The sequence below is a fragment of the Manduca sexta genome, chromosome 11, assembly GCF_014839805.1.
Source record: "Manduca sexta isolate Smith_Timp_Sample1 chromosome 11, JHU_Msex_v1.0, whole genome shotgun sequence".
In the NCBI taxonomy this organism is placed as follows: domain Eukaryota; kingdom Metazoa; phylum Arthropoda; class Insecta; order Lepidoptera; family Sphingidae; genus Manduca; species Manduca sexta.
In genome coordinates this window covers 1887087-1900073 of record NC_051125.1, presented here as the reverse complement: position 1 = coordinate 1900073, position 12987 = coordinate 1887087, and the positions used below count along the sequence as shown (strand labels likewise).

General features: G+C 35.3%; 1 protein-coding gene across 1 annotated transcript; it reads left to right on the top strand.

Moving 5' to 3' along the window:
- Positions 1-716: 716 nt before the first annotated feature.
- On the top strand, positions 717-12443 carry LOC115449592 (40S ribosomal protein S12, mitochondrial). The gene is made up of 5 exons (XM_030177453.2): positions 717-872; positions 963-1032; positions 9191-9363; positions 9715-9878; positions 12319-12443. Exons 2-5 carry the CDS (start codon positions 963-965, stop codon positions 12398-12400), a joined length of 489 nt encoding a protein of 162 aa, XP_030033313.2. The 5' UTR covers positions 717-872; the 3' UTR covers positions 12401-12443.
- The last annotated feature ends 544 nt before the right edge of the window (positions 12444-12987 follow it).

Here is a 12987-nt window from a genome sequence, read left to right as displayed (position 1 = left end):
CAACTGTTAATTTTATTTAATCGTCCTGGGCCTAAGATAACATGCAGTTCTACAATGGTTTAATAATTAAATAAATAAAATAAATAATAACATGAATAAATTAAGTCTAGAAATAATATATCCTTAACGCCTTAACCTTTCGCTATGATATTATTCGTTTCCCCCATTATTATTATTTTGCTTCCTATAAGCATTAACGCTTATAACGGCATCTTGAGAAAGCTCCCGGATTTAATGCTCCACGCCCTACTTTATTTTAAATTTAATAAAAATGAGGCTTTGAATTTAAAACAAGCTTAGATTCGTGTTTTGCTAACGGAAGCTTGCTCATAATGACAATCTTCACTTCTCTCCTAAGGTAAAATTAAAAGATTATAGTCGACAATCACCAGGACAATATCGTCCCAGATTTTCTCTATGTCCACGCATTTCGAGGTATGGTGTGACAGTATTTTATTTTGTTACACCTATATCTACCGACGAATAGTAAAACTTTCAAAATTGTAGGTGAACTTTTTTATATTCATTGCATTTATGTAACGAAAGATGGCACTATCATTAAAATATTATTTAAGATTGCTACTAATTATAGTTTGAAATATATTATTTTAATATATATTGTATGATCTTTAATTATTTTTACAAATCATAATATTTATAAAAAGAACCGATAGTAATTCTATAGTAAGAAATGTCTGCATCTCATAAAAAGGGTATTTATTTGCGGTGGCAACATGTTTATTGAAATGTCGGATAGAAAAGTGAGGTTATGTTGATCTTTATTTAGTTTTTTGGTTATGAAATTTCAGTAAAGAATAGATAATAAATAGGATCATTTGAAGGTCCCTAAATTAGGAAACACAATTATTAAGGTGAGAATACGAGTTACGATTTTAATATTAAAATTAACTTCATGATTTCATGAACATTTTTATAGAAATAAATGTTTGTTTTATTTGTAGATGAATCTTATAAGGAGAGGGTTTTCTCTGCTTTCCATCGGAATTAGAGCGCAATGTACACAGTTTACAGGTAACATATATATTTATATTGATTCATTGCCATGATATAAGAGGCAGCGATTTTGTTTTATAAATAGGAAATTGCATTTGAATTTGAGCCTTCTAATTCATCTTATCAAGGAAAAATATAGTAAAGACAGTTACTTTTATCACTTTATGTACAAGAAAATTTTCTTAGGAGACTTTCCATCATTATGAAGATGATAAAATCTGTGTTAACAAATTTGAAAAAAAAATAGCAAGAAAAAGGGCCTTTACCCAAAGTAGAAATGTTTATCAATCGCTCCTGCTGTTGCTTGTCAAAAGACTATGGGACCATTATATTAAGGTTTGTGTACATTTAAAGTCATAAATTGTAAAAATAACTTTCTCGGTAGGTACATTTTTTAGAAACTGCTACTCGCAATTTTTCACTAATAAATTTTGTATTCAGAATCCACTTATCTTCATAAAATATAGAAACACCCAGCAATTGAAAAATCAACACACTATGTGCTCAAATCTGCTTTTATAGTATTTATATATATTCGGGAAACAAACAGAACAATATTAACTAAATATAAACAAAGACTAAATATCACACATTCCAGCAAAGCTTCCACAAGAAGATAGCACATGTTAAGCTAGAAAGTGAACAAGCACTGGTACAAAACAATTAAAGTTATAAAACAATATTAAAATATAATAATTAACAATAACATCCGTATTATTACTTAATATAATTAAGACAAATTTACCTTATGCCAGAGAATATTTAACCTATCGAGGCAGATTTCAATAGCAGCTATAAGTAATTTGTTAAATTTATTACATGATATAATGAATATGTCAAAATCACAGAATTTATCGTTGTAGTTATCACTTACTCAACTAATAATGGCATTACCACCATAATTCATACAAATTAAAGAGCGGTATGTAATTTAAGACTTGTTATATACATGAAATGGTGTAGCTCTAACTCAGGTGAGAAAAATGTGACTTAGGAGTCTTAATTGATAGCTAACTAACTTTTAAACCTTACATTGATTCAGTAATTAGAAAGACAGCATAGTTAATTGGTATTTTGGACGCTTCTGTGTACCTACTACTACTGGTGGTAGGTTTCTCATATGTGAAAGTCCAAGTCGGTAGGTACCACTGCAATGTCTATTTCTGCCACCAAGCAACAGTGTGAAGACACAGTTGTGTTCTGGTTTGAATGAAAATGTAACAAGTGTAACTACTGGACATAATAAGACTTACATCTCATGTCTCAGCATGGTGAGCGCTGTGAAATATCAAACAATACTTTGTAATTCATGGTATTGGATGGTGTTTGGTGTATAATATAGATATTTCAAACTCTTCTATATAAAATCCAAGCAGAAATGTAAAAATAATTTGCTTAAGCATTAAAAATTAAAATCAACTATTACAATTACAATCACTTTGTTTAAGCCACACCAACATTCTTTTTATTAATTTCTTTAAACATATTTCCTCTTTTTTAAAGAATCCTATTTATTAAAGATAATTTTAGTGTGATAATTTTGAGACTAAACTTGCAACCTTTACTTTGTCAGTCTGCGTCATTTTCTCTAAAATATAGATAGATATTTGCATTTAAGTAAACTAATTCAGAACTTTATTTTCAAATACAAGGTATCTAGATTATAATTTATTTTCTCTAGATATTGTAGCTGTCATATAGTTGAACATATAAATTCATGATAATCTCATTCGAATATTATTATTAGAATCAAATATCGATATTACAAAATTTGCGAAACTTTATTATTTATATAGGAAATGCAATAACTGCAAATGTATAAAAACAAATCGACATCTGCAGTAGACAGCTGCGAAGATTATTTCACAGTATACTAGTCTTTACTGGAGTAAGTTTAGAGGTGATGTTAGTGTATCGAGGCAGTGGGCGACAGTGGTCAACAATAATATTTGTTTGCGAGATTATTGTGTCGCGCGCCTGTCATTTTGCACGAACCCTTCCGCGTGGACGGGGATTATATCCTCTGGGATTTGGTACAGTTAGCAAAAAAAATTACCTACATACATTTTTGGGTTATTATTTTTGTGGCGTGCTAAAATAATACATAGGTTCATATAATTTGCCTCTATAGCGACAGTGACTGTGTTAAACGATGGATATGTTTTGGTCCGAGGTTTACTTGTGTTATACCTACTCAATGTTTTTTTCTGTTTATATACTCAGTTTTAAGTTATTTAAATAGAATCCTAACAATAACTCAAGTACAAAATATTATAAATGCGAATGTTTGTAAAAATAAATTGAATATTTGTTAAAAGTAAATGCAACAACCGTTCGACGGACTTGGATGAAATTTGTCACACGGATAGACTATTTCCTAGATTTGCATATAGGCTACTTTTTTATCCCGGCTTCCGCTGAAAATATCTCTATTTTTAATCGGGATTTTTAAGTACTGATACTATATAAACGCTCTACTTATCTAATAATTATCTTAATAGCAACTATACCAATTTCAACACATTTTTCTGCAAACCGTACTAAATATATGGATATAAAGGGGTTATAATGAGTCAGCACGTCCCCAAACTGACCGCAGCGAAATGGTCAATCGTAATCCGCAACATGCCACCATTCATTCACACGTTCGCATTGTCGCCCATGACTTGAGATTTCCATCGCAGATTGCATTCTATATCTGCTTTTGTATATTTCTTGGTATGTTAGCTCTTACAAATTGTGCTTTTGATGGGTTAATATCGAGATATAATAGGCAAAATAATGGACTCATTGAGAACAGTGGTTCTGGGTTCGTTTGGAAAAGGCAATAGAATTGGGATTTGTATTGAATTAAAAAGAAATGGTATGCACGTGGATTGCGTGGAATTGAAATTTCGATTCACGACAGAAATGTAAAGAACATATTTACCACAATTTTTGGTAACCTAAGTAGCAGACCTGGATTTGTAAATAGGCTATATAGGCCGCGGCCTATGGGCGGCAACCTCTTAGGGGCGGCAGATTTCAGAGGACGCTCACGCGATTTAATTAATCATTCGTTTATTCAACTTTAATGCCTTCCATAAAACAAACAAAGGGAAAATTATTAAGTATTTTAGAAACCTACATACATACATAAACCTATCTACATGGGACGGTGGATATAAAGTGGCCTACATTCTTTAAAATATATAAATATGAATCCCTATTTCCCTTGGTCACGTCATCACGCGTGAACGGCTGGACTGATTTCATATTTTTTTGTTGTGTTTGTTATAATCAGGAGAAGGTTCTTATGAAAGAAAAAATCAAAAAAATTGCGCGGAAAATTAGAAAATTTTAGAAAACTATTAACTTTATATAACTGTCAATTGTTCGAAATGACTGTCAGCGATTGACAGAAAGCGCGCTCAGAGTCATAGTTAAGACGGGATAACGTCTGTCGGGTCAACTAGTAAAAAAATATAAAGCCGGCACTACTGAGTAGTCATTTAAAATCCGACCTAACTCAGGAAAACTTAGTCCCACGTCATTGTATAGTGTAATATTTAGGCAGCCCCTTAACCGCAACATTTGTACGCACATTGTCCGCATTTCGCTATCATTCAAAGAATATTTGTCTTTAAGCTTAAGAGAATAGCAAAGAAATCCCGTTATGAATAAGGATTAAACACTTTAGACACAGTTTGGGGCTTTTTTTCCGATCAACAAACTGTGTCACCACACACTTGTCAGTGCAAATAAATGGTCAGTGGGATAAACGTGGGACGTGAAGAAATTGTACTTTCTCATGGAGTCGATCAATTGATGATAGATGCAGTTAGGTTTGTTCAACATGTCATAATTTATGTAGTATAGTATTCTATTCAGTTTGGCAATTCGAATATAGTTTTACTGTTCAGTGCCGAGCAATGTTTAATCTCGTTGAGGAGAATCATCTATACATATAAAACGAAATTTGAGCACAAAACAATATGTCAACTATCTTAGCTTTAATTAGTGTACTGTAGCCGTAACTATAACTATAAACAATGTTTAATTCTTTATTAGAAGTGATTTATTTTCAGAAACAATTCCTGGTACATACTCTTATTTTTAATATTACAATTGGTTTATATACTGAGCAACAAGCATCAAAAACTAAAATTCTTTAATAAATATTGGAATTGGAATTACAATACAGAAATATGTGAACAAATCATAATCCTTCCCAGAAAGTTATGAATTTTCGCATCACAATTAACAATGAAGTCTTTCACTGCGTAACATTGGGATTAGCGTGTGTAATCTATTTGCAGTAACTGGACTAGGATACGAACAGTGCTGTGACAATTGCGAATAACTATTATGTCATACAATGCAGTAGTGATGGGTGTGTAAGGTGTGAATGAGATCGAAGCCGTCGAATACGCGCTCGGCTTTTCGTCAAACTGAATTAAAATTACTGCTCGAACTCTTGCACTTATATAAAATTTTTATTAGAAGCCATTTAGATACCCTTATCCTAGAGTTTATTAGAAAATATTGTTTAAGTAAAAAAGTATTAATATATAGGAACACACGCATGCTCTGGATACATTCACTAGATAGCACTATTACTGCGTATCTTTTTAATACTATGCGATCAACATTTAACCGTTGTTATGACTCTCTGGTTTTCTTTGCATATCATCGAAACTATACCGAAACAGGACATCCCTATCACCACTGATAGAGTTAAACCATTGAAAAGTATTACACAAATATGATTTATGTTTCGCAGAACGCTGTGCAAATGCGAGCTGGTCCCGCGGGCCCTCGCGTTTTTTGCAAAAGTCACTGTCACAAAAGAATATATTTTGTGTCCGTGTGTCCGTCATCTGCGGACAATGCCCACTATTAGCGGATTATAATCCGCAAAAGAGCAGGTACTGTGAACACTGTCTTGCTAGACGGCCAAGGGATAAGCGACGGCGAGTCGCATAAGAGATATCATATTATAAGTAGTGTTATCATAAATATTGCAAAGATTATGGTAATGCTGTCTAGCCAAAGTGTCTAAGCGTCGGCAAAATGCATCCATGGGTATGTAATTATGAGAATTGGTATCGGTGTGTCTATATTACGTAGTGTAAATAAGAGTACTAATTTTCCGGATTATTTATATCCTTCGTAATTTATTCTGCTAGGGTATTACGTACTACTTTTGTAAAAAATCTTTCTATCTACTAACTTTAAAAGAGATTTTCATCTTTAGTTACTTTAGTTACTGGTCCTATGCGGGTTAATTATATTTTAGAGTAATTCGCCTTGTGTCCAGCTAGATGCGCCACATGCAAGATAACTAACAAAGATGTATTATGTAAAGCTCCAAACAATATATTAAAATTAGAAAAGAAATTATAGTACGGAAATGAAATACATAATATAATTAAACATATGTGGGAAAAAGTTAGACTGAGCTCCATTATACCTGATGATTTGACGGTTGGTCAATGAACCCAAAGGAAATACGAAATTTAAATAATGATCTCCTACGCTATCTCTTACTCGGGACACCACACAACCGGTTGCATTAGCAGATGCAAGGCTGTCACAATCGTCATACCCGGCGATTATCCCGAGCAGTGGTCGCACCACTCTACGTGACCACGTCCACTGTGCAGCGTACTTGTTATTCCACAGCAGATATTCATAACTTCACTTCTTGGAAGTTATATTTGGAGAAATTAATTGTATTGGGATGGAAGGAATGTTTGCTTAGCTTCTATTTCTAACTACCACATTTAATAATAGTGTTTATGAAATAACAGATAAAGTGCAATTTGAACTAGTACTTTTGATTTTGATTCATTACTTATCCGTTATGAAATGTTTTATAGAAGGTAATGTTATTTTTATCGAATATAAACATAAAAAATGCTAGCAAAACTGTGTTCTAAATTACGATTCAAAAGGAGATCAGTGAAGATTGAGAAATTAGCTGGACTTCCAGCAGTCTTACATACCATGTTAGACCCAAAAATTATTCACATACGTCCGTTCATTTCAAATAAACGCTATTTCTAGAAAAGAATTGCTCAGTTAATATTTACCTTTCCACCTTCCGCCTGGTATGTATTCAAAAGACTACAAGTATAAAAATGCATTGATTTCGATACATAACTGTCGAAATATATTCTACAAATTATAATTACAGTTATTTTTAATCGAACTTAGTTCAAGAATCCTGAGAATTAAGAAGCAACCTTTCATAAGAATGGTCACACGGTATTCACATCCAACCTCGTTATTGTTAAAAAAAATCAAAATCGAGTGAGCCACAGTTACGGCCCAATACTTACCACATAATGCATTAAATAAAATTGCAAACCCGTCTTAATACCTGACAGTTATTGCAAAAAATCAAGTAACGTGTCAATACTGCGCTCTTGTTAGATGGTAGTATGTGAAACAAATTTTGCCACCCTTTCGGCCGATACAAGTGACACAATCGCGGCAATTGTGTGGGACACGCCTTTGTGTACCGGGCTTTTGTACATCTTTATTATATTTTCCTATCATATTTGTGATCTATCTTCTGATGCATCTGTAATATGTTTTAAATAATGTAATGTATATTCACTGTTATGTTTGACAAAATTCTTGATATTTTTAAATTATTTATTATATTACTGAGTCAACTAAATACTTAATAGATGTGTATTATCAATTTGCGCGTCAATTTTATAAGCATTTATAACTTCGTTCTCAATAAAAACAGACGACCTCATTTTGCGAATATTGTATTATACGTAAACATTTAAATTAATAATTTCTTATGTTTACGCAAATGTTAGACAACGAAATAAATAATTTTGCGGATTTTATGGTGATTTTAAAGTTATAATCTTCTACCGAAGTTTCAAAGACTGCAGCCTTCGCGGTCACGGTGCGGCTCGTGAAAAAGACCTAAGGAAATTATAATATAAAATCCGCAAAATAGTTTTAATTCACCATTTAAATTTTTTATATTTTTTATTTAAAAACAAACACTAATGACCACTTATCGCCATATGCCACAGATATAGGTTTCACGCACTACCATCGACAACTCAGTCATAAGCAAATATATGCATAGTATAGCAAGCATACTAAAATATTGTAACATATAGCGACGCCACCACACAATCAGATAACAGTGTAACTGTGTACCATACCTCTCGACCCGTCACGCCTTCCAATAGATATGTATCATAATGTGTCATACAAAAAGTTGTTCTTTTAGATCTGTCCATAATCCACGCTTGACAATGTCGGTTGTCACCTGCCGGGAGCTTAGGACCACTAACGGTACGGGCACGAGACAGTTAGATAGAAGGGTTTTGCAAACAGTAATGTGAGAATTTTGATTGGACTTTCATATCGAGGTTTTAAATGGTGCAAAAAATGGTGCTTTAGCCTGAATATTGAACAGTATACTGGTGGTAGATCTCTTATATGTATGGCCTGGGTAGGTACCACCACAACGTCTACTTCTGCCGCCAAGCACCAGTGGAAAGTCACTGATATGTTCCGGTTTGCCAGTAACTACTGAACATAATAAGACTTAACATCTCATGTCTCAGGATGGCGAGCGCAGTGGAATACCAAACAATACTTTGTAATTCAAGGTGTTGGATGGTGTTTCTACTGTTTATGGGCGGCCGTCAGGCGGATGGCAAGCTTGTCTCGTCATTAAAAGCAATAAAAAAGAATCTGCTCATAAATACAATCTCTGACCATAGCACATTACTACTACAATTTTGCACCACTTTTTTATCAACTACTATAGTCCTGGTCGAATTTCACACATGCTATAAACCAGGGGTGGCCAACCGGTCGATCGCGACAACAAGTCCAGTCGATCGTGGCAAGGCAAAAATATAAACACGTAGAACAGACCGCGCAATATACCTAATCACTAACTGCTGCACGCATCGTCTTATATCATTTTTTAATCAAAATAATAATAAATTGTGTACTGAACTATGTTGTTTCATTTAAGATTTCAAGATGTATGTAGCTTGGTAGATCGCACAGAGTATCATCAGTGAAAAGTAGATCTTGGGTCTTACCAAGTTGGCCACCCCTGCTATAAACTTTATCAGCTACATCATGGGTGTCTTTCATAAATAATATTAGCCTTCCAATAATTCAAAACTGTACTAATTTCCAGCGATACCACAGTTGCCAGCTCGTACGCCAGTCGCACCACTTCCATCCCTCCCAGCTTCTCCCACGGGGTTGGTCGCGAGGGCGATGGCGTCGCTAGCTCAGATGCACCGCAGCGGACCTCACATCAAGAAGAGGAAGTCTAGAAATCCGCTCAACGGCAACCCTTTCGCTAAGGTATTTTAGAGTAAATGACACGTGCTCTAGTTGTGAGTGGGTGCAATAGAGTGTGCGAGGTTAAATAAAAGTAAAGTCAACGTAAGAAAAAAAACATAAATAGCATGATAAAACCAATAACATATTTAAATAAACTAGAATATAAATGGGTTTAGTGTCACCGGACTATATTCTCAGTGTAATTCTGATACAAAAAACTTACGATTTAAAACTATGACTTTTGTATTCTGTTTAAACTTTCGTTACTTCTTTAATATATCTTGAAACGTTTAAATATTAAATTAACAACCCTTTGATTTTAAGTATTCTGTTCTACAACCTTAAATAAAATAATTGGTTATACAATTCCAGGGTGTAGTATTAAAAACATTAATAAAAAAACCAAAGAAGCCTAACTCGGCGAACCGTAAGTGTGTGCTGGTGCGGCTCTCCAACGGTAAGGAGATGGTGGCGTACGTGCCGGGCATCGGACACAACCTGCAGGAACACAACATAGTACTCGTCAGGGTTGGGAGGTGAGCTTGCGCTTTTCATGGTAGCTTCTTTGAATTTCCGAGTTTTTTTAGTCTCGGACGACAGAGACTTCACTGGATTTCCGAGTATTTTTAGTCTCTGACGACAGTGACTTCACTGGATGTCCGAGTATTTTTAGTGTCGGACGACAGTGACTTCAATGGATTTCCGAGTATTTTTAGTGTCGGACGACAGTGACTTCAATGAATTTCCGAGTTTTTTTAATCTCTGACGACAGTGACTTCACTGGATTTCCGAGTTTTTTTAGTCTCGGACGACAGAGACTTCACTGGATTTCCGAGTATTTTTAGTCTCTGACGACAGTGACTTCACTGGATTTCCGAGTTTTTTTAGTCTCGGACGACAGAGACTTCACTGGATTTCCGAGTATTTTTAGTGTCGGACGACAGTGACTTCAATGAATTTCCGAGTTTTTTTAGTCTCTGACGACAGTGACTTCACTGGTTTTCCGAGTTTTTTTAGTCTCGGACGACAGAGACTTCACTGGATTTCCGAGTATTTTTAGTGTCGGACGACAGTGACTTCAATAGATTTCAAGTTTTTTAGTCTCGGACGACAGAGACTTCACTGGACTTCCAAGTATTTTTAGTCTCGGACGACAGAGACTTCACTGGATTTCCGAGTATTTTTAGTGTCGGACGACAGTGACTTCAATAGATTTCCAAGTTTTTTTAGTCTCGGACGACAGAGACTTCACTGGACTTCCAAGTATTTTTAGTCTCGGACGACAGAGACTTCACTGGATTTCCGAGTATTTTTAGTGTCGGACGACAGTGACTTCAATAGATTTCCAAGTTTTTTTAGTCTCGGACGACAGAGACTTCACTGGACTTCCAAGTATTTTTAGTCTCGGACGACAGTGACTTCACTGGATTCAGAGTATTTTTAGTCTCTGACGACAATGACTGCAGAGGATTTTCGAGTTTTTTTAGATGATTACCCCTTGGCGGTCGCCATCCGGGCAGATATAAAGTATATCCTACCACCACACGATGGGAAGTGCAATGCAATCCCAGCCCCAATGATCCTTCCGATCGACGGAAGGCGTGGCTAGACTAATGTAAATTGGTGTTCCTGTACGTATACTAGCAAAACCCGAAGCGCGACTCGTCAGAGCGAGCTGTTGCCGATTTTCCAACATGACTATTGACATTTATCCTTAAGGTAGTAAATACATTTCATAGACATTGCCTTTTCACTGGTTAATATATAATATAATAATATCAGCCCTGTATTATATACTTGCCCACTGCTGAGCACGGGCCTCCTCTACTACTGAGAGGGATTAGGTTAGTCCACCACGCTGGCCCAGCACGGATTGGTAGACTTCACACACCTCCAAAATTCCTAAAGAGAATTTCTCAGCGATGTTTTCCTTCACTATTAAAGCAAGCGATAATTCATAAAGAATACACATATAATTTTAGAAAAGTCAGAGATGTGTGCCCTTGGGTTTTGAACCTGCGGACATTCGTCTCGGCAGTCCGTTCCACACCCAACTAGGTTTTCTCCGCTTTTCACTGATCGATTGCCAAGAATCGTAATTTATATCTTCTTCTTCTATATATATAAAAATGAATTGCTGTTCGTTAGTCTCGCTAAAACTCGAGAACGGCTGAACGGATTTATCTTATCTTGGTCTTGAATTATTCGTGGAGGTCTAGGGAAGGTTTAAAAGGTGAGAAAAATTCGAATAATTGCCGGGAAAATCCTCAAAACAGCATTTTTCTATTTCCCATACAAACGTTTTCTAACTAATACGTAGAGTCAATTTGTAATTTATTACCGCTGCATAAAGTTCAAATTCGCGTGCGCGTTGGAGGATCTAATATCGCGTTCTGAAACTCAACAAAAGTGAAAGTGAATCGCGAACGCGACAAAATTGCATAGTCTCAAAATACATAGTACATAAATAGTGGTCGGCTTCGAGAAACTCAATTTTAGCTAACTTCAGTTGTTAATATAATATATAACTCAAAGGTGACTGACAGTGATATATCAAGGAACAGCCCAAACCATTGGACGGATCGGGCTAAGACTTTACATGCATAAAGCTACTATGACGTAGGCATCCCGTAAGAAAGGATTTTGATAAATTCTACCCTTAAGGGGATAAAATAGGGGATGAAAGTTTGTATAAATGTTCTTAGATTTTCGACTGATTGAACAGAAATTATAGATTGGGGATAAAATTAGTTTGAACCTATAAGTACCGGGAAAATATGTAGCAAGACTTTTATCAAACAGTGGAATTTTATCCTGGAAAACACCTTCACGCGGGCGAAGCCGCGAGCAAAAGCTAGTCTAATAATAAAATGTACACGGGTGAAAAAGGCTCCACCAACCAAGGCAGGAATGTTAATTCCTGCCTACCCTTAGAAGCGTAAATACGTGACCTCACGTGGTGTGTTCCCGTTCCAGGTTGAAGGATTGTCCCGGAGTGAAGCTGAAGTGTGTGCGCGGCAAGTTCGACCTGCCGCATGTCATCAAGCAGAAAGTCTAGCGTCATTGTTAAACTACGGTTAGTGAATATATTAGTTTAAGTATCTACGTGTTTTATTTAACCTGAGGAGGTAAACGAAACCTGCCGGAAGTCATCTGCGCATTGATTAATGTATTATATTAAATATAATAATTTGACTCTTGTGATAAATGTCAGTTTGACATCTGTGACGTAACAGCCACCGGAACGAATGCGTCGGCGCATAAAAACGCGCGCTTCACACCATCATAGACGATATGCGCCATAAACAATGTAATTAATCATAGATTTACATTCTGTAAACGGTGTTATTCTCATAATAAGATTGTGAATACGGGTACCTAATATAATGTTGGTATTATGACTTCAGTATTAGAATAATTATGACATGTTAGATACCTATTTTCAATACTAAATGTCGAGTAATAAAAATGTATATGTTAAGAGTGTTCCACAAAAGCATCACATCGCGGGTACCTGTGACCGAATGTTTACTCGAGCCCACTTGAAACTATGATTGCGTCATCTGTTTACACTTCACATTCTTTGGCTTTTTGTTGTCTTAGGACTTGAGTGTTGTATGTCACTTATAAAAAAAACAAAACACT

Excerpts from the sequence above, each read along its gene's own strand:
- LOC115449592 (XM_030177453.2), top strand. The coding sequence starts at position 963 with ATGAATCTTATAAGGAGAGGGTTTTCTCTGCTTTCCATCGGAATTAGA. Across the intron at positions 1,033-9,190 it reads GCAATGTACACAGTTTACAG|CGATACCACAGTTGCCAGCT; the intron begins GTAACATATATA and ends ACTAATTTCCAG. Across the intron at positions 9,364-9,714 it reads ACGGCAACCCTTTCGCTAAG|GGTGTAGTATTAAAAACATT; the intron begins GTATTTTAGAGT and ends ATACAATTCCAG.